The 27,524-nt window shown below is 42.4% G+C and overlaps 1 protein-coding gene across 1 annotated transcript; it reads left to right on the top strand.

Moving 5' to 3' along the window:
- The first annotated feature begins 2,217 nt into the window (after positions 1 to 2,217).
- On the top strand, positions 2,218 to 18,575 carry chrd (chordin). Its single transcript, XM_010733290.3, has 21 exons — positions 2,218 to 2,651; positions 4,862 to 4,965; positions 5,136 to 5,262; positions 7,014 to 7,166; positions 7,339 to 7,456; positions 7,547 to 7,634; positions 8,624 to 8,765; positions 8,995 to 9,132; positions 9,268 to 9,350; positions 11,042 to 11,189; positions 12,562 to 12,668; positions 13,247 to 13,526; positions 13,637 to 13,878; positions 13,986 to 14,099; positions 15,315 to 15,506; positions 15,701 to 15,794; positions 15,938 to 15,994; positions 16,174 to 16,277; positions 16,516 to 16,779; positions 17,280 to 17,373; positions 17,544 to 18,575. Exons 1-21 carry the CDS (start codon positions 2,510 to 2,512, stop codon positions 17,606 to 17,608), a joined length of 2,856 nt encoding a protein of 951 aa, XP_010731592.1. The 5' UTR covers positions 2,218 to 2,509; the 3' UTR covers positions 17,609 to 18,575.
- Positions 18,576 to 27,524: the final 8,949 nt, after the last annotated feature.

The raw sequence follows: 27,524 nt of genomic DNA on the forward strand, positions 1-27,524 counted from the left end.
ATTGTTTCTCCCGCTATTCCAGTCGGATTTCAGCAAAATAACAATGCTTGGAGCGGAGTCGATGCCTTAGATAACTGAAAGCAGTATTGCGTGAGTGGTTGCCGATTGAATAATAGCCTCGTGTGTATGAGATCTTGTATCATAACTTATTATTTTTTTTATACACTGTCTTGTAATGAAATAGATTTTGGACCTCTCCTGGAGAGTCTGATTCTAAACATGCGCCTGGACGCCTCTAATACACAAAAGAATCTCAGTCGTCATTATCCCAGAGGGGCTATAAGTGGACTGGGTTTTGTTAGTTCCAAGAGACAATTTACCATCCAGCCTGCTTAATGAATCACCGTGTGCAAGCGCTCAAGAAAAATGTCGCTTATCACCCGATGATGAAGTGTAAACAGGCCATCATCGACTGCCATTGCTGCCGCTGCTGGGGCTCCTGCTTGCATTGCTGGGGTGGGGTTGGAGGTGGCGTGAATCTCCACACCCGGATGGAAGTGGCTCCCACAGGACACATAATGTGACACATGCAGAAAAATAACACCTTGCGCTCGCACCTCGGCCTGCACTTTTGGCACAAAAACGAGTAGATTTGCCACTTTTTAAACTCACTTTATGTGTGTGTGTGTGTGTGTGTGTGTGTGTGTGTGTGTGTGTGTGTGTGTGTGTGTGTGTGTGTGTAAAGACAGAGTTTAGGGTCTCTGGAGTGTGATTAGGAGCCTGTCTGTGGACTAAGTACGCCAGAAATATCATTTTATTCTCAGTGTAAAGGCACTATTTTATGCAACATATTGGCTACATTATCATAACAATTACATATTATTATTCTATTAAAAAGAAAACTCCAGTCAATCACTCCTTTATTCCAAACATCTCAGCCATATAATAAGCCTGACCTTTGCTGAACCCTCTGAAACAAATTGCCCATGAGCAGCACTAAAGTAATGTAAACTTGAACCGCAGAGCGTTTCTTCCCCAAGGGACCACTATGAGGAGCTGACTGTTGCTCAACAGCTTTGTTTTGTTTGATGGGAACATTTCCCAGATCTAAATAGGCCCTAATAAATTTCACTCATTGTTGATGTTGTGAAGCTCCACACTGGCCACAGTGAGTTTTATAAGATTGGAGGTTAAATGGCTTTTGGCACCTGTATCCATGTGTGAGGGCCTTAAAATTTAACTAGGTCATAATAAATGGGATTTTAAGTGGATTCATCCAGGTAACATTTGAAGCGAGCCAAAGGAAACAGTTTGAGGTCTGAAAGAGGACACAGGTCCGCAGAGGGCCAGGACAAATTGAAACAGGGTTTGCCTTGAGGTATTCCAACTATTTTCATTTGTTTCTGTTAAGTCACTTAGTTCTCAACTCTGAACACACTTGAAAAAATAGACGGTGAAGTCAAGCCGCAGCAGCAGATGCTCACATTCCTTACTGTACATGATGTGGAGATTCACTATTTCTCTCCACAGAAGCATCTCTGACTGAAGTGTGACAGCCAGCATACTTAGCAGATTCTTAAAGGTTTTATCACTGCTGAAGAGTGTGAAAGTTAGAGCATAAATACCATAAATCTATGTGACCAATAATCAAAGCAGGATATAAATATGAAAAAGTAAGGGAGCATTTGTAACCACCACAAAAATAATGATAATATAATGTTTGCTTCTAACAGTTCTTAAATGATCAAAAATAAAAAAAACTCATAAGATATCAAATATCATACAAAATGACCACAGCTGAGGAGAAAAACAGACTCTAAAATATTTGTGGCTGTAGTTATATGACCATTCAAAGGTTTTGAAACATTTCTGGTATATTTAAAATACCATCCAGCCTCTATATTTTATTTTTCAATCATAAAAACTGAATATTTTAAAGAAAGTCATATTTTTCTGAGATAAAATTACACTGGCAAAGCTAAAACAAAAAAAATGAAGGGATGTCTCTCTGACATTGATAATAACTTTGTAGCTTCACTTGTTGGGATTATTTCCTTTTTTTTTTTCTTTTTTTCCTTTGGTGTTATAGAAGTGTGGAATCAGACGCAGGCTGTTTTCCATATCTTAAGAGTTAGTGAATTGATAGGGGCGTCAATTTCCCTTTCCATCACCCACCCCCACCCCCCCCCCCCCACACCACCCACCCATCATCTCTCCCCCCTCCTCCCGGCCGGTGGCTGCTTCATGCTGTCAGGGAAGCAGGCTATAAAACAGAACGGGACGGGACTCTGAGGAGGCTGCTGGTACTGAGGAAAGACATACTGGCTATGTGCTGACTTCGGTAAACCTCTGCCTGACTGAAACTCGGATGATTTAAAACAGGAGGCTTTCAAACTAACGACAAGCGGACACTTGGATGTAAGGAGTGAACTTACATTTTTTTCCTTGCAATTAGTCAACAGTGGTTTTGTGAAAGTACGGAAGATTGCGGGACATATTTTGCGGAGAGACGACAGAGAGAGAGAGAGAGAGAGAGAGAGAGAGAGAGAGAGAGAGAGGCAGATTTGGGATGCTGTCTCCCCGCGCGCTCCGTTCCCTGTTGTGCGTGCTGAGCTGCGCGTGGCTGCACACCGGAGCGGCCTCGCGGCTCAAGTCTCCCGCTCTGCCCATCCAGTCAGAGAGGGAGCCGCTGCCCTCCAAAGGCTTGTCAGGTAAGGTTATTTCAATGTTAGAACAACGTTGTTCACCATACTTCCAAACGTTTTGTGTTATGACATATACAGTATCACTGTGAGCAAGAAAGTAGCAAAACTCCGTTTTGAAATATATCAACTTTAAAGTTATCAGCTGTGGACATGTTGTGCCTACGTGTCTGCAAAGTGAGTATACATTTGGAATGAGTTTAGACGAGCTAGTCGTCAAGTCGGCTGACTTAAAATACAAAAAAAAGCACAATTTTTATTAACAATTTCAAACTTCAAAACTAGTTACCCCTCTTTTTCATAATGGTTTTGACCCAACAGACATCTCACGGGGCAGCAGCGAGCACGAAGTAACGTTTTAAAGTGAACGCTGTAACTTGATATTAAAAGTGCAGAATTGCAGTGAGCACACTGTTAAGTTTGACACGTAAATATGTGTCGCTGAAATAATTAAAAAACTTAAATTGTCACTATTTTTAACGAGGTTTGTGCCATTATGCCGCACGCGCATACCGGGGCCAGGTGACAGAGGTCAAACCGCCATTTTTTTTGAAAAGTATTAACACTCAACATTTAAACTGAAGTTAAAAAGCCCAACTTTAGCGAATTTCCATATTCTCTTAAATGTTCCCTAATGTCTGGTTTTGCTTCAAGTGTAAACTAGCGGCAAACATCTGAGTCATAACCGCAGTGAGTGCCATCTAATTCATGTGTGAAAGCCCCTACGTACCAAAAATTGCTCATTGCGGTTTTTATAAGGTAACTACTCCATGTGGAGTTCAAAACTGTGGGAACTCCACGTTAACCACCAGCCTTTAACGTGTAATTCTGTGTTGGTGGAGACTGTAATCAATCGACTTTCCATTACAAGCGTTTGGCTCCTCGGGAGATGATTTATTTCAGCAGAGACAGAAGTGGCAGGCGGAGCGAGCGCCTCACAGTTTGGCTCCCTTTAACTGGAGCGGACTGTTTAAAGCGCAGCGCAGTCACTTTAATGAAAGAATAATGTGAACCAGGTTGGTAAGCAGCGCAACAAGGCAAAAAGGCATCACGCTGGCGAGGGGGTGACATCACCTTTGGTATGTGTGTGTGTGTGTGTGTGTGTGTGCAGTCACACACACACTCTGCTCACAGGCAGTTATCCTTACCATAAAATCACTGTAATACTCCTGTAGTAACACGGCGTGACTAACACTCAGTATAGTAATAACAGATGCTTTTATCTGCTGTAACAGCAACACACAGTGCAGTCCTTATGTATTACAACAGTGATGTGTTTTCTATGGTTTCAAGTGAAACAATAACTATCATGTGCTGTCTTTCAGCTTTGAGGGTGCTCACACACACACACACACACACACACACACACAAAATGGAAAAAAGGGAGCACTTTTTTATTTTTTTTTACATTGGGGGAAAAAAGCCCTTCACTTTCCACATGGTTCATCTGATGTGGATGTAAACACAAAGTCAGCACTGTGGCCTCCGTAGCCTCATATCACTGTCTCATTTTAATTCTGATACGCTGTACTACAGAGCCAAAACCAACTAAGTGTGGTATCCGCAGTAATAACCCTTAATAATATGCATGTCTACACACAGGGTGAGTTCATGTAAACTGGATGCACTTTACGCTGCCTGCCTCCTTACTTTGCTCGCTATCATGTAGCATTCACAGCAAGCCAGAGACATTTATTAAACGGCTTTCGCTAAAATCCACTTTACCAAAGTTTGGCCGACGTTATGTATATTTCTGGGAATCTCTGATAATCTTTTTTTTTTTTCGGTGGAAAATTGAATGTCTCCCATGCCTTGCTCATGGATCATTTAGATTAGACAGGATGCAGGGCTGAGTCCCAAAACTCATGAAGCGTTCAGGGAGTTTCAGTCGCCTCCAACATGCCTGGGCATTGAGCTGTGCAACATTTATTTCTTGTTAAATTTTGAAAACAGGTACAACGGCTCACTCTGCATCATTTGTCTTCCGGCACCCACATTTAATAAAAACCTCACAGTCGCACTTTTTCTTGCTCCTAAACATGAAAAACTATTTGTGTGCTCCCTATAATTAACTCTAGGCACAATTAAAAAGCACAAACCGCCTTTATGATCATATAATTTCACTTAAAACACTCTGGTTTGGAAAGACAAAGAATTGTGATCATAACTTCCCGATGTTTGACCCTGAAGATGTATAATCAGCGCTGTTTTTGTCACAGGATGCTCATTCGGAGCCCGATTCTACTCTCTGGAGGACACATGGCACCCAGATCTTGGGGAGCCCTTCGGCGTCATGCACTGCGTCCAGTGCTACTGTGAACCTGTAAGTTTAATCTCACTGTCGAAGTTTGAGCTAGCTCCAACTCCAGATGAATTTGTAATCAACTGTTGTCCAAGAAAGGCAGAAGAATTCTTCTACTGTGTGTTTTCAGATGAGATTTTGTGGCTGACTGAAGTGTCTGTTTTTTTTCGTCTTCTTCTTCCCTCTGGCAGCAAAAAGGTCGTCGTGGCAAGGTGTTTGGGAAAGTAAACTGTAAGAATATCAAACAGGACTGTCCTGACCTGGACTGCGATGATCCCGTCTTGCTCCCAGGGCACTGCTGTAAAACCTGCCCCAAAGGTAACAATCTGCCGACTCAGTCTAAACACCTGCTTATGCTCTTTTTTTTAATGTTTTCCAAATAAACACAGACGAGGAAACAAGTAACCGCAGCTTAATTTTCTGCTCCTTTTCCCACGATTTTTGTTTATTCTCTGTTTGATTCGAATCTTTATTTGTCTTCCTCTCATCCCCTCCCCCCTCTATCTTCATCTCGGCTCTTTTCCTGTTGCGCTTCCAGTTCTTTATGCCTTTTTGCTCCCCCCCCCTGACTCCCACCCGGGTCAACTAGTTAGTCTTCACAGCAGCTGTTAGATCCAATGAGCAGGTCAATTGATTTTCCATCCAGCCGCATCAAATGAACGTTTTCTCTAACCAGCTGCAACTGAAAGCACCGCCCATCAATTTAGCTTCGCTCACACGTTGCCACTTTTCTACACACCGCTGCCTGCACAATTCCACCTTATTAGAGAATTAGAGCTCCCCTGCACATGCTCACACACTCACACACACACACAGGGTGGGTCTTCATGCCGTGCTGTTATTCAGCTGTTTTTTCTACACTGTGTGTCTGGTAATGGAATGGAAAGTAAAGGTAAAGCACTGTGTGGACAACACTGTGCTGTGTGTGTGTCGAGTATTGGACAGGCTCAGGATTGTGTGTGTGTGCGTGTGTGTGTTGTGGTCAAGTTTTAAGGAAAAGGTTGAGTGTGTTTGTCTTAGCTTTGGCACCAAAGCAGCTGCTATGTTTGTGTTAAGTGATGGAAAATGGTGTGTGTGTGTTTGTGTGTTTATGCATGTGTAATGTGGTACACCTGAGGATACAGTATAAGTGGGGTGAAGTGAGAGTGACACTACCCAGAAGCCCCTGAGCGTGCCCAGTGGAGCAGAGGAGCGAGGGAGTGAGGGAAGACTGATGAGATTTGAGATTTTATGTGTGTGTGTGTGTGAAGGAGGCGCAGAGAAAGAAAGCAGACCATCCAGTCGATCTCCTCGGAACTCTGCCTCGGAGAAATAATAAAATTTAGGTGACTATGAGCCAGCGTGTGTGGTTTTCCTTCTCAAGATCATGTCAGTCAGGCTGTATTCGGCTGAACGGGCACCTCTTCATGTGTCAGTGCGCGCGTGTGTTTGTGTGTGTGTGTGCGTGCAAAGCGGTGAGGTCTACACATTACATCAAGACGCACAGCAGTTTGTGTGGAACAGCAGGTCATTGTTGGGATCGCATGCCGGTGTCACCCCCAATTCTCCTTAAACTCTCCAGGGACTACCCCTGGTTAGTTACCCCCGGAGAGAGGAGGGCAGAGAGAATTCACTGCAGCCCTGAGTGTTGGATTCAGTTCCTGCTCTTTCTTACCTGCTTTCTCTCCGGCTGCTCGTTTGTATGTTTCACACTCTCCAAAAACACAATCAAGTGAGGGAAAAAAGGAGAACTGCTGTGGTTTAGTGTCATCTGTGCACCAGACTTTGTGAACGATGTAGCAGAATGTGCTTTGAAATGCCTGGGCTCACTTGGTTTATCTTTCCAGATAATGAAAGGCAGACACTAAAAGTCTTTATTAGAAACCAGAAAGTTGCTACTGGTGACAGTCTCCTCATCAGAAATGATAAAGATAATAAAATATATTCATGTTTGTGCAACAAACATTAACCACATATACTCACAAACAGAACTGTCAGTCTTTTCAGGACTTGTAATGATAATCTGTCCCACAGGTGGTCTGTGAGTATCTCTTTTAACTTTTTTAACTGTCCCCCCCCCCCATCTGCAGGTGTGGATGACAAGAAACAGACAGACTCTGTGCTGGACAGCTTTGAGTACTTCCATGAGAAGGGCAAAGAAAAGGAGGACGACCTCCACAAATCTTACAACGACAGATCTTACCTGAGCTCCGAGGAGGTGGGAGCTGGGGAGAGCCGCACTGGTGAGCAGGAGCACCCATAGGCAGATGGGCCGCACAGCAGAGTGCTATTAGTTATAAATAACCAATACAGCTTTAAGAATACAAATTAAACACGCCCCAGAGAGCACATTCATGCACCACTTACATGCATGCACACTGTGTAATAAAAGCACTCACTTCTTTCCCCCTGCAGACTTTGTAGCAGTGTTGACAGGAGTGACAGACTCGTGGCTGCCCAGCTCCAGCGGTGTCGCCAGAGCTCGCTTCTCTTTGACCAGAACCTCCCTGGCCTTCTCCATCACATATCAGAAGTAAAACACCCTGTACAAACATGCTCGAATATCATGTCGCTTTAGCCTCTGAGCTTATAAATTAAATATTTATCCTTTTTGTCTTTACAGAATGAGCCGTCCCACTAGAATAATCTTCCTGGATTCAGATGGGACCACTGCTTTTGAGTACAGAGTCCCCAAGGGACAATCAGACATGGTAAGAAATTTCATAAATAGAGAATTATCTCCTCTGTTTTCATTACGTGCTCATTTGTGTTTCCTGAGAGAGAGAAATTAAGTCCCGGTATGAAGAATGCTCTCACCAGATCTCTGACTTTTTCTCCCATAAGTCCTGCTCCTGCGATAATAAACAATAAAGACGCTCGCAGTGACACTTCCCTTCTCCTCCATTGGCTTTTTCCAAACATCGCGAACTCAGTCAGATTACCGTAAAACTCAGCAAACACTCTCACGCGAACTCAAAAGGTAACTTCAAGGAGAAACCACGATCAGGTCAAGACTTGAGTTTAGTCAAGGCCGATATTATCCTGATAAATCAGTAAACTGATGTGTTGGTGTAACAGTAGTACCCACGCATGCATGTCCACATATTCCCGGAGGGCAGACTCACAATCGCTACACATCATTTCCTGCCAAGATACACACGTCTCCTCATTCCATTTCATTCCCAAACACTCTGTTCAGTGAGGCAGGAGCCCCCTAAATACAGGTCCCAGAGATTGGCCTATTATTATTTTTAGATTAATGTCAGTGTCAAGCACCAGAGGACCTTAGAGAAAACACTCCAGTGCAGAAGAGGAAGGGAGTGGGTGGAAGTGCTGGTGGTGGAGGCTGGACCAAAACCTTTGGGAAGAGAATTTTTCACATGTTACATCACTGCTTAGCAGGGGGACAGAGAGAATCGCTAATTAAAATGGAGATTACCCCTGAACTGAAAGTTATGAGGTGCCGGCACACTGCCACATTTCTTCCCTCGGCTCTCGGGGGGGGAAGCGGTTTTATGTTGAAGGTTTTCAGCCTAGAGTACAATCACATGGTTTGATCTATTCAGCAGATGTGCGTGTGTCGTCTGTTTGTCTGTGTGCCTTTTTAATGAGTGGGCGATAGAGTGTGATTTGATATCCGTGTACAATTCCATCTTCACTGTGACGATACTGAAACCTACCTGCCCATGTGTTTGTGTAGATCTGTGGAGTGTGGAAGAACCTGGCTAAGCCTCTCATACGACAGCTGCAGTCTGAGCAGATGCGCATCAGCATGACGACATCGACGAGCCGACGAGAAGAAGTGGAGGGGAAGATCATCAAGCACAGGGCACTGTTTGCCGGTATGCGTGCAGGATATTATAGCATCACAATGATTTATTATTTTATTTGAATACAAGCACAATAGACTCAATATTTACAAAGCAATGGAAGTGTATACGTTCTCATGTAATCTTCAAAAAGCCTCATGTGGATTAATGCAGCTACGGAGTGAGGCCACTGTTTACAGAGAAGTATCTTCATGAGAATGGAGATACTTAATATGGTAATGTGTGTGTATCTTGTGTACAGAGACGTTCAGCTCCACGCTGACATCCGAGGAGGAGAATGCAGGCATGGGAGGCATCGCCATGTTGACGCTGAGTGACACGGAGAACAACCTCCACTTCATCCTCATCCTTCAAGGCCTCATCAAACACAAAGACAAAGGTGAGAGGCAGGAAACAAAAGGAAGGGAGAGGGTTAGCACTGAGGTGGAGAGAAAAATGAGAGATTTCACTCCACCCTCCTGTTGGAGGGGTGACAGTTCTGACAGACCTTAACTTTTTCTCTTTCTCTTCTCAGAGCCCCCTGTGGTGCCCATCCGGGTCCAGCTTGTGTACCGGCAACACATCCTGAGAGAGATCCGAGCCAACGTCACCGCTCATGTGAGTATTAACTCACAAAACAACTCTTTTAAAAAAAGAAAAATGACCACAAATTATGTGGAAAAACCAAATATTCAGCGTGAAATAAGTTGGAGGTTTTGTGGAAAAGTGCTGTCTGGGGGAGACAATGAATGAAGGGGTGACTGAAGGAGCAGCCGAGTTGTTGTCTGGTTGGGAACTAATAACACAGAATCACACTAACCCCCCCCCAGCCTCACACCACCCCCTCCTCTCAGAGATGGATGTGGTTCAGTCACCACATCCTAAAACGCTGTTGTTGCCGCCGCTCTGATCACAGCTAACTACCCTGAGACATGACAAGAAAAATGGATGGAGTGGAAGAGTTAGTGGGGAAAACAAGAGACGAGAGAAAGTGTGTGAGAGGAGCTTTCGTAGGAGACAGATGTGAGCGAGGGATGAGAGACACAGAGGAAAAGAGGCGGAGGGGGGGTTAGAGAGGATGGACTGCGTACACACTCCTCACACATGTCAGTGGTTAGTGGTCTGTGGGCTGAGATAGATGGAGGGAGGAAGAGGAGTGATGAAAGGCGGGTCTGTTTTGAATTCTGCCAGGAATTGCGTGAAGGGCCGATGCGCCTCTTTCGAGCCTAGTGGTGAGAGAGACTGTCCGTGAAAAATAATATGTGAAATGTTTGAGCTCAGCAACTGCCACATGACCCCTCGGAGCGTTCTGGAGCTACACACCGAAACACAAACCGCTGACTCATTTGAAATCTAGCTGACTAACACAGACATATAAACAAAGCAGCGAACATCATTTTTTCCCAGAAATCGATGCCTGCCCTTTATTTATTTCTAAACACACAAATAGACGTTTTGATTTTGAAATGTGTGAAGTCATTTTTTTTTCAGTAATCCTGACACTGTTATTGCTTTGCATGATTTACACAAGACCCCACTATATCCTTTTGCACCTTACTTCCCTCTCATTATTCTACCCGTTCAATTTCCCTAACATAAGTCACCTTCCCTCTGTCCAGCCCCGTCTCCGTTCCCACTCTATTTTGGCTGCTCGCTGTGTGGATTTATGGTACATGTATATTTATGTTGAACTGAGGCCCTGAGGTCATAAAAGTAACATTTCTTCAACACACTCGTACATCTGTCCTATTAATCCCACATTTCTTCTCTATGCCCCTCCTCTCTCCTCCCATCCATTTTTTTTCTTTCTTTGAGTCCACTCTGCCTGCCTGAAATTAAACTTCACTCAATATGAAACATGTTAAGACAATGCAAGCCATATTTTTTTTAGCCCGGGGGTTAAAGTGTGCGCTTGTGAGTGGAGTGATTTAAAATCATGTGTTTTTAGGTAACATAACAGTATGACCATAATGGCTTCTGACTTTGTGATTGCTGAATTAATCTTATCTCGAGGAGATTGTACAGGCCTGGGATCTGTTTTGCACTCCATCTCATCTTTGTTTCACATAAATTGAAGAAATCAAGTTATCTGGAGGCATGTCACCAGTCTGTCAGTTTAAAAAAGAGTTGGTTACTGCGGTAACCTGTCAGTTTTGTACTAACATCAGCTCAACATGATCTTAATCTTGATATAACTGTTTCATTGCTGCCATTGAAAAGCCTTTTGTTTACAGTGGAGTATGGTTTTGTATTTACTCACTTGTTGACCCACATATAGCAGCTCGAACTAAACATTTCCATCTGTGCAGGATCCGGACTTCGCCGAGGTGCTGACAGACCTGAATAGCCGCGAATTGTTCTGGTTATCTCGCGGTCAGCTGGAGATCGCCGTGGCGACCGAGGGTCAGGATCCCAGGCAAATCTCTGGCTTCATCACCGGCAGGAAATCTTGTGACAGTAAGTATCCCCCCCCTTGCAAAACACCTTCACACGGGCAAAAACGGAAACGTGTTTCTTGTTTTTCTCTTCACTGTAGAGGCAACAAACAGAGCTCACCAACCACTACAATGTGTTTTGTAGTTGGTTTGTGTTCGTCCATCTGTGGCTGTATTTGTCATTCTGTTCTATAAATACTTGTGCTTTCTCTCTCTGTCTCCATCCTTTTAAGTCTTATCGCTGTGGGAAAAGCATGTTTATAGACCTTCTGTTGGACTTTGTGGCCCACCAAGACTGTGTATGCATGTCTGTCCATGTGTGTTTGTGAGAGACACAAAGAAAGAGAGGCGGAGGTTTCAGGAATGCTGCAGACAAGCCCGATCGCCTGAAACAGTTAAAGCGTGCACATATGGTCTTGTCATGCATACTTGAGCACCAATCATCAAACATCAAGGTGTCCGGTGCTTTGAAAGACACTAACAAATATAAATATGTGCGTGCAAACAGACACAAGTATGCACAAAGATGTTTTTTAAGTCCAAGTTTAACATACCAACACACAGTGGTGCTGCCAAGGTCACAGTCTGCTGGACCTGACTCTCCATGCTGGTGTTCCAGTGCTGTGATTAACAGCTTGACGTTATGTGTGAAGAATTCAAACCCAACTCACTCCTTTCCCCTGTCTCCCTCTCATTTCTCCCGCTTCCTTTTCCCCCTCTCCCCTTCTTCCAGCCTCTCCCGTCATGTCTCGATCCCCGCTGCGTCCTCGCCATCGTTCCCCTCGTCGCTCTTTTTTTTTCTCTCGTTTTCAAAAATGTTCCTCTTGCTGCACTTTTCTCGTCCTTCTCTGTTACTCATTCCCTCCTGTGCTTTCGGCTCAATCTCTCTAAGCCCTGCTGCATTCAATAAGGGTTACCTCATTCTAAGGCTTAACCTCGGGTGGGTTTGTGTGTGTGTGTGTGTGTGTGTGTGTGTGTGTGTGTACATGCCAGACAGTGCAACAACATGTATATTTTTGGCTCACTGTCAAGCATACAATCACACGAGCAGACACACCTCCTGATTAGTGCTTCAATTGAATCTGTCCCCTCAATGACTGTGTTTCTTGGTGAAGGGGTGACATTATGGGTATGCGGCTTTCTATGCGTGTGTGTGTGTGGTTGGAGAACGTGAGGGAATGTAATGTAGCCCCCTTCCGCTCCCTCCTTCATCCAACCAGCCAAATGTTAACATGACAGAAATCATTGCCTCACCTCGCATGCTGTCAGGGCTCTACTACGGTTTAAGGGAGGGAAACTCCATGGGGAAAAGTGATGCTTTAAGATAAGTCATTTGAGCAGGAATGCGCTCTGAAGCAGCTTTTTGAAAATTAATCTGTCTTTGTCTGGCCCAGCTATTCAGAGTGTGATGTCCAGCGGTGATGCATTGACCCCAGGGAAGACAGGAGGCGTGGGATCTGCTGTCTTCTACCTCCATGATAATGGCACGCTGGACTACCAGGTATTTGTCCATGACGAGACAGATTGTATATTTATATATACATTTCTGTAATTTTTGTCGGTCTTTTGAAAACATAGTGGTGTACCTGTACAAGTTCACAAAGTTGAAAAGTTTATGTTGCGAACTGGATCAGTAAAAAAGAAAAAGAATAAAAAAAGTGATAAAACTACGAGCCAATCTTCCCTCCAAAAAGCTGAGTTTCACCAGTCTTACTCAAAATAAGATTTTATAGAGTCTCCTCCGCAAACAAAAGTGGGATTAAAGCGACTAACCAATAATAAAGCAGGCCAGAACACATTAAAATCTTTATTAGTACACTTTTTCCTTTTTATTGGCATCAAATCAGGCTGATCTGAGTTCAAATCGAACCACAGCGCAAATAACTAACCTTTAATTAAGATCCAACCGGACATGTTTTAAGACTGATATGATTTTTCCACAAAAACATTATATTACAGAATTTATGACCACAGAGACTGTTTCTTCCTTCAGTGGATGAATGTGAAAAGCCTCATTATGCACCATGAAGCTCCAATAGAGGGGAACTTAACCTTTTCCTCCTCGTCCCCTTCCTCCAGGTCCAGGTCGCAGGTCTCACCAGTGACTTCCTCGGCCTCACCATCGAGTTGAAGCCGCGGCGGCGAAACAAGCGCTCTGTGCTTTATGACCTGACACCCGAGTATGTCAAGGCTACAGGCCAGGCTCAGGGAAGCTGGAGTCGCCTGGAGGCTCGACACATCCACATGCTGCTGCAGAACGAGCTGTTCATCAATGTGGCCACAGCACACAGCCAGGAAGGAGAGCTGAGGGGGCAGATTAAAGCCCGGCACTACAACGGACTGGAGACACCCAGATACGGTACAGATTAATGGAAGCAGGGGAAGGAGGAGGGCAGGGGTGACAGTGATGGGAGGGAGTCCTTTAACTCCTTGATGCACACATCATTAACACATTCTCTCCTCTTTCAGACTTGCCCACTCCTCTGGCCGGCCACTTTGTGTCTCCACCAGTAAGAACTGGTGCATCAGGTCACGCCTGGGTGTCAGTGGACAAACAGTGTCACCTGCATTACGAGATCGTGGTTGCCGGTCTCAGCAAGGCTGATGACCTCACCATGAACGCCCACCTCCACGGACTGGCTGAGATCGGAGAAATCAACGAGAGCACTACCACTCACAAGAGGCTGCTGACCGGCTTCTACGGCTCTCAGGTATATCATCACACACACACACACACACACACACATACACAGATTAATAATTCATGTTATTCACGCTGATTCCGAAACATGCTCAAACACACTCTCCTCTCCTGCAGGCTCAGGGAGTGTTAAAGGACATCAGTGTTGAATTACTGCAACACCTGGACCAAGGAACAGCCTTCATCCAGGTCAGCACCAAGATGAACCCCCGAGGAGAAATAAGAGGACGGGTATGTAAAGAAGAGACTGTACATTCATTTGTAATTCAGATTTTAAAGTCAACCTGAAGCAGTTCCTTCTGTCAGACAGCAGAATAGGTGAGGATTTTTCTTCTCCTATTATTGAAGTATTTTAGTCTCCCATAACGGTCCCTCATAACACTTTAAAGGTGCTGGTCCTGACTTGAATTCTGAGGAAACAATGTTAATATTTTTTGGCATGACACTTTAAATACTTTTAAAAAAGTTTGCTTACTTGAAAGCTTGAATACAGAAGTCTGATAGTACAACAAGACCCAGCAAAGGAGGGACTAGAACAGTTTGTGCTCGAACTTTGGCTCCTGAAATGGATTCATTATAATACAGAAACAATTCTGAGGGCGTGAACAATGTTGGACATTGCCAGACTTAAATTGACTCAACAAATCTTTTCAAATTTTGAGGTTTCTGTGCTGTAAAATGCTAAAATGTTGGCTCCAGTCAGTAAGTAAAAAACAAAATTAAAAAATCAACTTGTAGTCTCAAACCTAAGACTTATACATTAAAAAATGTATTTATATTAGAAGTTTTATTTTCTGTATCAGTCTCATGCCCTGTTAGCAATATCAATATAGCAAAATAAACTCATAACACTGAAAAAAACAGAAGAGACAACGCTGTATAAGTGATGAGATTATAAGAAGAAGCAGCAGCAGCAGCAGAGCCTTCTGTAACCACCTGAGTGTTTATGTGTCTGCATGATCGCTCACTTAGCGCTCCCCGGCCCACACAAACGCACACTTTCACTGGCAGGTGCTGTCTGCCCGGCAAGACTTTGTCGAAAGATTTTATTGGAGTTCAGAAACGCGCACACAGATGCAACCCACAAAACTATTTGTAGCTCTGCAGGTGTAGTGGTTGATGAGTTTTTCTAGGCTGCCAGGTACTAACAGAGAAAGTGATCACACACACACACCCACACACACACAAGAGGGTTCAGCTGTTTTAATAGCAAACAGGTCCATCACATAAACAGCCATCTGCTCAGGAGCACAGAAACACTCCATTTAGGAACAATTAACAAGTCAGCTTGACACCAGCTTTGTGTCAGGTGTGGCCAACAACTCGCCAATGTCCTAACCACCCTTTCTCTCCCTCTCTCTTTATCACCCCATCCCTGCATCCACTTTCTTTCTCCTCCATGCACCTCTTCTTTTCTTGCTTCTTACACATTATCCTTCCCTCCAGGTCCACGTGCCAAACAACTGTGAGTTCGGGACCAGGGGGGACATGGAGGGGGCCGAGTTTGACGACCTCTTTGTGAAGGACCCCGAGGAGCTGAAGAAAGACCCACATACCTGCTTCTTTGAGAACCAGCACCACGCTCACGGCTCCCGCTGGACTCCCAACTACGACAAGTGTTTCTCCTGCAGCTGCCAGGTAAAGACAACAAATGCGAAGGCAGCAATTAAATGTGTTTGTCAAAGGAGCTGTCTGATTGTTTTGGCACTGAAATGTTGAAGAAGTGAAGCTGGGAAATACGTTTGTTTGCAGTGTTTGGGAAATTCATGTAAAGACTGAATACTGGATTGACAAATCAAGCTCACTCCTCAACATCTTTCTTTCTTCTGTAGAAGCGAACTGTGATCTGTGACCCAGTCATCTGTCCGGTGTTGACCTGCTCCCGAACCATTCAGCCTGAGGACAAGTGCTGCCCCATCTGTGATGGTGAGGTTTAAAGTGCTTATGTTGCTCTGAGACCTTGTTTGTGTGCAGATTTTATTGTTTTGGGTGAAACTCTCCCCACTGCAGTCATAAAGTTAAAAAACTAATTCTGTTTTTAATGTCTTCATTTCCTTTTTCCTGTTCAGAGAGGAAGGAGCCCAAGGACATGAAAGCTCTGGAGAGGGTGGACGAGCATCTTGAGGGTAGGTACTACCTCTCCTGCCTCTGACCGAGCTTCCTTCTGCCTCTGCTTCTTTGAAAAGTTTTTCTCTTGTACTGTGTCGCTATACTGTATTCTTTTCCACAGTCCACAGTCAAAAGTGAACTCTTCAAGAATTTTCTCGTTGACTGTCCTCAGTAAACCCTGTTTCTTTCCTCTCAGGTTGTTACTTTGAAGGAGACCAGAAGATGCACGCCCCAGGAACCACATGGCATCCCTTTGTACCGCCCTTTGGCTACATTAAATGCGCTGTCTGCACTTGCAAGGTAAATATACATCAATAAACCCACTCACATCTGGCTGGATTTACTTTCCCAAAAGCCCTAAATGGATCATTTATCTTGTATTAGACTCCAAAGGAACTGAGGCATAAATACATTTCTCATCAGCTCAACCTTGGGGAATGTTCTTAACTTTTTCAACCATTTATGTGGAAAAAAAAGCAATAAGTCAGCTGCTAGAGAGAAAAAAAATCACTGCTAACCTGCTACATTGTATCTACAGGGATCTTCAGGGGAGGTGCACTGTGAGAAGGTGACGTGTCCGGTGTTGACCTGCAGTCATCCTGTAAGACGGAACCCCTCCGACTGTTGTAAGGAGTGTCCGGAAGAGGACAGGACTTCTGCGGGCCTGGAGCACAGCGACATGATGCAGGCAGATGGGCCGAGGCACTGCAAATTTGGCAAGAATTATTACCAGAACAGTGACAACTGGCATCCCTGGGTACCGCTGGTGGGGGAGATGAAATGCATCAACTGCTGGTGTGATGTGAGTATCGTGAAGTGCAAATATTGAAACCTTGTGAAAATATAAATCAAGTTGTTGGTTGTGAGAATGGCTTGAAGGCAGCTCCTTAAGAAATTGATTGCAATACAACCTTTTATTTACAATACTAAAATGATGAATCACAGTTCACAGAGAGTTCAAGCGAAATTCTTTTAACGTTAAAGCTCAAACCATACTTTTATTTATATGATCTGTGGGAAAACTAACTGTGTTTAATGTGGAAGTGGCCTTTCAGTGAAAAACCCACAACTAGCACCCTACTCTGCAGTGTCTTGCAGCTCATTGTTTTTACATTACTTGTCCACGACCAAACCGTTAGCACCTAAAGAGCCTTTCAGTAGTTGGTGGAGACCTAAAAATTGAGACATTGTGAGTTTTCCTCCATCTTACATTGTGTCCCCGTCTCCTCCTTGTTCACCTGTGCCTCTACATTTTGCCTCTTTTCACCAACCCCTCCATCTTCCTCTTTTTGTTCCCAACAGCACGGTGTGACTAAGTGTCAGAGGAAGCAATGTCCAATACTGACCTGCAGCAACATCACTCGCAGAGAGGGCTCATGCTGTCCTGAATGCCTCGGTGAGCATTGAACACACGCCAACACACAGAACACCACCAGCGGCTAGAGAGTGATATATATAAACATTTTACAAGGCAGCGTGATGATGGAGGTCCCTGGCTGGCCACTAATTTGAAATATCATTCATTTAGTTAAATATTCTGTCCTAAATCGATGTTTCTGTTCTCAGAGTCCAAAGAGGAAGACGACCTGATGACGAAAGCTCCAGACAAAAGACGGACCTTGAGACACTGATCTGTGAGGGAGCCACGCAGACATCAACAAATCCTAATCTACCCATAGAACCCATCCTGATGGACCCAAACCCAGAGCTGCACACTGGGTCCCCCCCACTCCTCACCTCACCCGACACCCACCCTGTTGTCAGCTTCAGGATTGTAATGAACAGAGAAGAGCAGAGACGGAGGAATAATAAGATGAAAACATAAAAAAGACTTGTTAAGTGAAGGGATGAAGCTATGAAGAGGACCAACCAGACTTTACAAACCTGCTGCCTTCTGCTTCCTGCCTTTTTTTTTCTTCCTTTTTTTTTGTGCTGGAAACCTTTTTGGAAACTTGCTCAACAGGACAGAAAGATGTAGATGTTCAAACATAACACAGCCGTTAAGTGGCTCCAGTCCAAGAGTGGCAAACCGTGGTAAGATCGTGGAAGTTGCATTTCGTTGACAGGACTTCTTTTTGAAGTACAGCCATAGCTACTGTAGCTCTCACTGGATAGAGAGCAAAGAGTTGCTTAAAAATGTGTGTGTGTGTGTGTGTGTGTGTGTGTGTGTGTGTGTGTGTGACGAGTAAAGAATACAACTAATCACCAAAACAGAAACACGGTAAACTTTCTGGGTGGCACACAGTAAAACTTGGAAAGAAAAAAAAAGTCCAGCCAGTCTGCTGCTTGTGTTTCGTAGGATTATATTTCCACTCAACGTCAAGTGTCATGTGGGCATCAGCATGAGTGTGTGTGATTGGGAGAGAAGCTGGTAATGGCTGCTTGTTATTTCAGTGTAATACTTCAACAAACACGAGCTTCGCCTTCACCTCCTGTTGATCTTATAGCTCCTCTGCTTCGGTTGTTCCTATTTCTGTTTCGAATTAAGTAATATTTTATGAATTTTTTCTATCATTGTTGTTTATGGATATGAAGCTGGTTTGTATTTTGTATTTATTGAATGGTGTGGAGACAAAAATAAAAAAGATGTTGGTAAAAGAGGGAATGCCTGTGGGTTTGTTTTGGACGCTCATGCTAACCAGCTTCCCCTAATGATCCCTCCCTCGTTCCCTCATGCATTTATATCTTCACTTTTCATCTCGAGTCCGTTAGATTTCAACTTTTCCGCTTTGTTGCCGTCTTTCTCCCCCTTTGTCTTTGCGTCTCTCTTTCCTCGCAGTCCTCCACATATGGAGCTGTGATTACAGAAGGATGACAAGCCAGACTGACCCGACTTAATCCTTCTCTTTTGGTTTCTCTTTGTTCAGTTCATCGGTTCCTCTCATCATCTTTCTTCCTCTCATCTGTTCTCCAATCTCCTCACTTTCTTGTCATTTCATTTCCTCTAGTCTCTTCCCCATGTCTTCCTCTCTTTTTGACACATATATCCTTTCCTTTCTTGTCTTTTCTCTACCCTCTTTCCTTCCCTAGCTTGCCTCCCTCCTCAGACCACATGTGTTCAGCAATGATTTGTCCCTGACATGCCTCCCCATGTACACACACACACACACACACAGAGTGCAGACAGACTGAAACATAAACACATATTCACAGATGTACACATGTACAAACTCCTGAATCAGGAACACACACATTGCCAAAGGGCAAGCGGAATTCTTTCCAACACACACACACACAGATGCACACACACAAACATACACATGCGCACACTTCCTACTGCACTCTGCTGGCCATAACACAGAACTACACAGCCTAGGTTTCTCCTAAAAACCAGCTGGCAGGCCGCACTTCTGACGGCACCTGTTGACCTCCCTGAGGGAACAGAGCACTGTGTGTGTGTGTGTGTGTGTGTGTGTGTGTGTGTGTGTGTGTGTGTGTGTGTGTGTGTGTGCAAGGCATGTTGGAAAGTAATCAAGCCAGCAGAGAGAGGATAGGGGGAGTTGTCAGAGCTGGATTGTTGAGGTCAAAGGTTAAGCATTCTGAGCTACGGTCTGCGGCAGCCTGTGAAGCATGACACGTGTACCAGCCTGAGCCCTGCATCTGCAGATATATATATATCTGTGTGTGTGTGTGTGGTCGCTAACTTGAACAGAACCACATACAGTCCAAAATAAATGATAGCAGCCAAACAGCTAACAGCCGAACAGCCCAGAACACTTTTCTCTCTACTTTTCCAAAGAGTTCTCTGAAATTTTGACACATGCAAGCAATTTAGTGAAGGGCTTCTTTTCTGATGTAGCGTGCTGTTAAATTGTTTTTATCGTGCCAAAATATCTTCATATATCATTGTTGGGCTGCTCTTTTCCACAGCGTCCTCTTTGTCTCTCACTGATATCTGTTTAGTCTGTTTCTGATAAGAAACATTTGACCAGAACCAGTGATGAGTTATTAATCTTATTTATTATGTGATTGTGATTAAGTTTAAATCAAAGCCACATGTAATGAACTGGACTCTGGTCCCTTTTCTTCTTTGTGGTTAGAGAAAAAGAAAAACAGCACACTGTTTTATTTAACACGGATGTCACACTGGATTCTTTCCCCCTTTCATTCTTATTAGAACAAATATGTATTCATTTATCTATGTACTGTATTGATTGATTGATACTTTACTGCACCGTGACAGTCCAACTTCATAATATCTTTTGGATGCAAAGCACGTCACAGATCCTTTAGACTCCTGAGAGCCATTGTTCCAGGCCAGGAAATAGCCCAGATAACTTATTTCAAAGGTCCAGTGTGTAAGATTCACTGAGAAAATATGGCTGAAATGAAATATAATGTTCATAAGTATGCTTTTATTAGTGTGAAAAGAGATAAAACTTTGAAACATCCACAGTGCGACTTGTTCTTAAGTGTTTTTGTTGGTCTGAATGGTGTCAAACATACATCTTTGTTGTTTAGTTGTTTGTGGTTGGTAAAAACTACCTAATTTTTCCACTTGTACTAAAGTTCTTCTACTTACTTGTCATTACCCATCGCTGTGTCTTAATTCAGATCCCATTCACAGTATAAATATGGACGTCGGATTGGTGACGTCACCCACATGTTTTAGTTGTGAAGCTCAGTGTGGAGGTCTTGGCTGCCACCATCTTGTAATCTAATCTTAAAATGGGCAAAGTGGTAGAATGTGGGTGGAAGTAGGGCGGGCTGAACGACACTCAAACAAGCCACCGGTACTTTAAACCATAATATAATTTGAACAGGTGACCCCAAAACCCATCCAGGCACGTCTCTGTCATGTGTTTTGGTCCACCCTCCTTGCAACTTCAAACCCCAGAGGTGTTTCAGAGGCGTAGAGTGTTTACTTGCTCAGATTTTGCCATTTACCTTGGTTTAGGTGCTTCCAAATATGCGTCTACATGTGTAAATATGCATGTATATATAGTATTGTTATACTACTAGACTAACATGTGACTTCAGGCTGACGTCTTCCTTTTTTTTCCCTGTTTACTCTTCAAGCTGCCATGTCCCCAGCTCCACAACGGTCTCTGGACTCACTCACTCAACTTCATCCACCCAAGTTATATTTTCTAATCTTACAGTTTGGTCCCAGTTGTGTTTTCTGGTCCAGATATTATGAAGCCTAACAGAGGCTCACGGGAATATCTCACTGCAAACCTGCGGCTTTCAGATCAGTTATCACATTTTTGTAAGGAATGTGAATTGCTTTACTCATATTCTCATATTTTTTTATTAGCCACAATAGCAGCTAAAACATTTTGTTTATGTTTGGTTCATAACCAAATACCTGCAAATCTAACTGTCTTAGCTGCACTTTGTGTTTGACATGTGAAAGTAAGACAATCATTTATTATGTGTGTAAAATGTGACCCAACATATTTTATATATTTTCACAATTTAGAGCCTCAGAAAGTTAAAGCAAACATCTGTGGGTTGGAACAAAGTTTGTTGACATAACATGATTTTGGAATAATGAAGCAGATCAGTGGGACTGATTAAAGTAAAGGGTGTTGATATTAAATTCAAGGCTAAAGTCAAAATGATGCAGATGTGAAATTCAGAATTCCCGCAGAGGTGAGAGGAAAAGATGGAGGATAATCTGAATTGGAAAAGTTGGTTTTGAAGACGAGGGAGATGAGGAGAGGAGTCTGGTCTGTTGTGATGGTGTGATCGGGGGTTATTTATCTTTATTTATGTTTCACGATGCAGGGGAATAAACTGTGTGTGTGTGTACGTAGGTGCTAGAAAAAAGAAAAGAGACACTCCTGACAAAGAAATTTCAGCATCTTTAAGTCTTGTTGGCATCTTTTTCTTTTTTTTATACCAAAGCACCTACAATAGCAGCGTATCAGCAAAACCAAACCTCAGTTAGAAATCTACTGAGAGCATCCCGACAACAAACACTGTAAGCTGATACATCACACAGGCGCACCGCCAAATGTGTTATGTACTGACAGTGGAGGTGTAAAACAGGTGGTACAGTCATCACAAGGTCTCATCTCTCGTTCACACACACACACACACACACACTTTATAGTCCTTACATTAAAACAGCTTGAGAACTGTTAAGTGCTTCTGTTTCTTTAGGTCAGAAACAAACATTAAAAAGTAATACCACAATAAAATCCTGCATTCAAATTTTAACTGAAAATATACATAAAGTACCCAGAGTGACTCATGACACAGAATAGCCCATTTCATAACATATGTTATATTACATTATAATCACTAAGAGATTATATGTATGTATTGATTTAATGTTGCAGCTGGTAAAAGTGGAGCTCATTATTTCAAGGAATCATCAAGGAATTTGTCTGAGGCATGAAAAACATGAAATTAAAAAAAAGGCTGGTAAAAAAAATCAAGTACTAGAAGATATAAATATCTGTACAACATGTTTTTAAAATGAAAAGAGCTGTGCGGTTTGTGCAGGAATGTGCAAAGTATTCACCAGGTAGAGTGAAAAAGATATATTTCATTGTTTAAAAGGTTATTAGAAGGTGTGCATTAATGTTACACATAGAGTCAGTACGTTAGTGTGAGAATAAAGGTCTCAGGTCTTGATGATGAGGGCAGCTGCAGTCGGGGCAGGGGAAAGAAACTGTTTTTGTGGTGTTTGGTTGGTTTTGGTCCTGATGGGCCGCAGCCTCCTGCCAGAGGGAAGCATGTCAAAAACTTTGGGTCAGCCACAATCTTCCCCTCATGCCTCAGGGTTACTGGAAGAATCCAGGTCCTGAAGAGATGGAAGATGGCAGCCAGTTGCAGAACATCTCTTATTTGCTGCTACATGGTTTATAGTTATATATTCGTTGATAATATTTTGTGTAGTAAGTAACAAAATTGTAAATGTAGTCAAAAAGTAGAATATTTTCCTCTGAAATGTCGTAGAGTAGAAGTATGACGTGACATAAAATGGAATTACTCAAGTACAAGTTCCTCAAGATCGTACTTCTGTGTTGGTGATATTTTAAATCTGTTAACATCCACTTTCCTCCTTTTGAAAAGCTCCTAAATTGTTAAAATATCTTACTCCACACTGTCTGACAATATTATATATAGTCAATATTTCTTTTACCAGTCCATTTATTACAATAAAATAGAGCTCTGTGTGTTTGAACAGTGTTTGTAATGACTGACTTACTGAATCTTTAAGTAGGAAGTCAAAACTGTATCCATGCTGTTTTGACTGACCTTACATGCACCTGGTTTGTATTCCCGCACACACTACTCAGCTTACACTGGAGTAAGAGGGAAGGCTCATCAATATTTCATCACTGCTGCCCTCTGCTGTGAGCAGCTGAACTGACATCTTAAATCACTGTATTAAAATGAGGATTTACAGTGTTTAACCAGCCGTATATACACATGAGCTCTAGTATAGCACAATAAAATGGTTCTTTGGGTGTGCACTGTCACTGCAGCAGCATTTACAGCACCATAAAGAACTTTTTCAGAACAGATCCGAGACGGTTTAAATTGCATTTTCAGCCACACAGGTTTACGCGCTCCGGTGGTGAAGATACTTTGCTCAGGGGCACTGTGGCAGCAATTGCTCAAGGCAAAAACAAAATTCTCTTCCCTGTGTGGTTTCGGCTTGGACAGTCGTCTAACCTTCAGGCTTCTCAGACATAGACAAACAGCTTTTTATATCAAAGGAGTTTTGATTGTAATTTTATTCGAAATTCACCTTTTTGTTCTGCCTGTGCCTGGAGCAACAAATCACCCTTTGGGGTTATGGATGAAAGTTGTGCACTTGATGCTTTATACATGGCCAAGTATTATAAATATATTATACAATCTCTGAACTGAAACACTTTGGATTACAGAGGGCAAAAGTTTGTTTTTACTTCCTCCCATTGGAAAACTTCACCTTGAGTTTTATACCAACAGCAGCCGAGTTCAAACCTCTATAACATAAAACACAGACTTCACCTCCACACCTCTATCTTCTTCTTAACTGAGTGTTGACAGATCCTCTGTGACATTTGGGATTTCAGGTTATGTCTATTTGCAATACAATATAATATAAAGTTTCTTTTGGAATGACTTTGGGGAACCAGCACTAGCAGCTCTAGTTTATTTGTATAGCACTTTTCAAGAACTAGGCAATTCAAAGTGCTTTAAACAAAACAAGCACCAAGATTTCTGGCATGGCTTGTGAACATTATAGCGAGTAAAACTAACACTGACTTTAAATAATTATTTTCCTAAAACAATTATATCAGGATAGGCCAGATCCAAATTGTTGCAAGATGCCAAATTCTGCTTTAATTTTGATCTACTAACTGGGCGAAGTGTAGATGAGTGGGTGAAAGAGAGACTGGATGAAGGAGGAAGATAAAAAGATAGATTTCAATTAATGACACAGAAATTGAAGAACTGGAAGTTAAGAAACAAAGCCTAGATCATTAAATGGGCAGAAGTATGTAACGTTGCCATGTACACAAATCCACAAAGATGCCTGTGAAAGAGACAAAGACAGCCTTATGAGGATTTATGTTGCTATGTTGGAAATATCTCTTGTTGCTGCCATAAATTCCAATTATCTCCATCCAAAACGCACAAACTACACCAACAATCTGTCATAAGTTAACAATCTAACTTTAGCTAGCTTGGGGGTTAGTAACAACACCGCATAGCTGTTCTAAAATGCCTTTAAACCATGCCCTGTTGGGCTTTATTGTCTAAATGTTGGCTTATCCAATAAGATATTTGTTTAATGCCTTTACACACTGTAGTCATTATTGATATTGCTATGTAAATCAGATGATAAAACAGCAAATAAGATGCATGGAAGCTGAATGATAGAACTCCGAGACTGGAGCCTTGGGGGACTCCAAATGTAATTTTTCTTAACTTAACTTAGTAACTCTTAACTGAACGATAGTGCAATAAGGATTCAAACCCATTAAGTATTACAGCAGAAAGATCCTCACACTTTACTGTATATTTTAGTTTTACCTCAGTCTAATTGCCACTGAATTGTTTCAGTCTTGAAGCCAAGGGAAAAGCCAAAGGTCCAGTATCTAACTCAAGGACACTTAAGCCAGGCAGCAGAGAACTGGAGTACTGGGTGATCAAACTCTAGACTTTCACAGGTAATTTGTTGCTGGATTCTTCTCTCAGGCGTCCACAAAGTTTGATTTATGCGCCACACGTGCTGTGATGTTTCTCTGGTTACATCAGCTAGTCTGTCAGAGGTACCTATCCAGGTTTTTCTTTATCTTGACCATCAAAGATAAAAAAATACTTGATACCGTGATGCACGTTTCAGGAATCTTTATTTTTCTTTTGCAGTAGACATCTCTTGATATGTTGAAAAAAAAGGAGCTCAAATCTGTGCAGGTTTTTGGGGTTTTCTAATCTTTCATTCTTTAATCAGTGAATGATGGAGATGATACATTAGCGACACTAAACAAGGTTTATTATTATTCAGGACAAATTAGTCCCTATTTCCTGAGAATCTCGTGCTATATGTCCTGTTGTGTTGTTTTGTTGTTGTATCATGTTGTTGCATTGAATGTCATGTTATATCATGTTGTGATATGTTATGTTATGTTGTGTTATTCCATGTTACACTATGTTATGTCACATAGCAACATGTCATGCTGTATTGTATCGTGTTACTTTATGTCATGTCATGCTAGATTAAGTTAGAATTATAATGTTAATGTTATTTTCAGTCAATATCATTATGTCCCCTCATGTCATGTCATGCTTGTTAAGTCAATATTGTTATGCCATGTTATGTCATGTCATGTTATATTGTTATGTTGTGTTATGTCATGTCATGTTATATTGTGTTATGTTGTGTTATGTCATGTCATGTCATGTTATATTGTGTTATGTCATGTCATGTTATGTCATGTCATGTCATGTCATGACATGTCATGTTATGTTGTTATATTATGTACCATGTTACATTACACTATGTAATATTATATTAAGTCCATATTGTTATGTCATGTCATATGGTACAGAATATTGTGTATTTGTGTATACCTGATGGGGTGAATACTGTTCTAGGTAGAAACACCCTGTTTTCCCAGCTCACACTCGATGGTGTTCCACTCTCATACAGGTCATTGACCTTGAACGGTACAGGGAGAAAAAAAATCCCCTGTTGGTTGCTCAATTTCTGCCCACTCCATGCAGGCTATAGCTAGTATAAGTGTGCCTTTTAGTAACTGCAGAGGCATATATGCAGCCAGAGGAAAGGATTTACAGACTGATAGAGCAACTTTTTCCATTAGTTATGTGCAGAAAGCAGAACTAGCACTAACTCACAAATGTGTGACAGATTGAGACACAAATGGTCTACGCTTCCCTCAAAATCCATGTGCGCCCCAAACCAGGGCTGCAGTGGAAGGTGAACAGTCTCCTGTGTATATCATAAGGAGTACCAAACTGATTTAAAATACATGAAAATCAAACATTACCATTCTTCTCATCCAATCGTAACCAGAACTAATGCTACTGTAAAGCATCCAACACAACATTTCACTTTTACTATCACAGCAAATCACTTGTGGAGTCACTTCTCCCTTTATTGATGCAAGAAGGATGTTTATGAGACATGATGGTGCAACCGACCTCCCAACACAGCCAGCTGGATATATCATCATTCATCATTTCCTCCAGGGTTTATTGCAGCTTGTATAACTCTGCTGCTCCCATAAGTGGCAGCAGGGCCTGAAAGGTAACGTCAGATACCTCCATTACTGATGTGGCTTGTCCTATCATCTCACCAACACACTGCTGACATCTGCTGAGACAGAAGGTGGAGGCGCGTTCATGGCAAGAGTGATGCACACAAGGAGATTAGAGATGCTTCGGGTTTTTCACTGTTCTGAATGTTTCCTTATCAGTCATCTGTGTCTCCCAAATGTTTTCGGATACACTGAAGAGCTTTTGAGCTGCAAAAAAGAAGCTGTTTATGTTCCGAGAAGAGACATAATATATATTTTATGTACTGAATTATGAAGTTTGTTGGAAATAAATGATTTTCTTATATTCTTTAAGCCTGAAAGTGACTATGTGAGCATGACTTGACTTTTTTCTTTAGTACATTAGCTTAAATTTATGTAAAATACTGAACTTTATGAAACTGTGTATGAAGACAAAAAGTCTTTCCACATTTTTACCAGTAAGTAATATTGAAATTATTCATATTAAAGCAATTTTAACTCTGCAATTAATCTATTACTTTTGAGTCTGTGCCCTCTTTTTTCTGTTTCTAGGCATTTTTCTTATATTCACTTGTAAACAGATTCTCTTCTTTTTTCTGCTGATGTCTGTTCTGATACTGCTTTGTTTGATGAACAGCAGGGCTGGCCTCTGGGTTCCCCATCCTGCCGAAAACATCGAAGGCAGCAGGCCCAAAGTTGCACCCATTGAAGGGGGATGGATAGCCATTTTTCTTCTTTTTTCACTTATTTTTGCACTTCAAGAGATTTAGGCATGGTTGTCCTTGCAGTGGGCCACGCCTGGAGCCTTGGAGGAGATTGGCCAGTTTGGAGGGACGAC

This window comes from Larimichthys crocea, chromosome VII (assembly GCF_000972845.2).
Source record: "Larimichthys crocea isolate SSNF chromosome VII, L_crocea_2.0, whole genome shotgun sequence".
NCBI lineage: Eukaryota > Metazoa > Chordata > Actinopteri > Sciaenidae > Larimichthys > Larimichthys crocea.

Coding starts and splice junctions, on each gene's coding strand:
- chrd (XM_010733290.3), top strand. CDS start 2,510: ATGCTGTCTCCCCGCGCGCTCCGTTCCCTGTTGTGCGTGCTGAGCTGC. Junction 15,995..16,173: donor GGTGGACGAGCATCTTGAGG/GTAGGTACTACC, acceptor CTTTCCTCTCAG/GTTGTTACTTTGAAGGAGAC. Junction 16,780..17,279: donor GCATCAACTGCTGGTGTGAT/GTGAGTATCGTG, acceptor TGTTCCCAACAG/CACGGTGTGACTAAGTGTCA.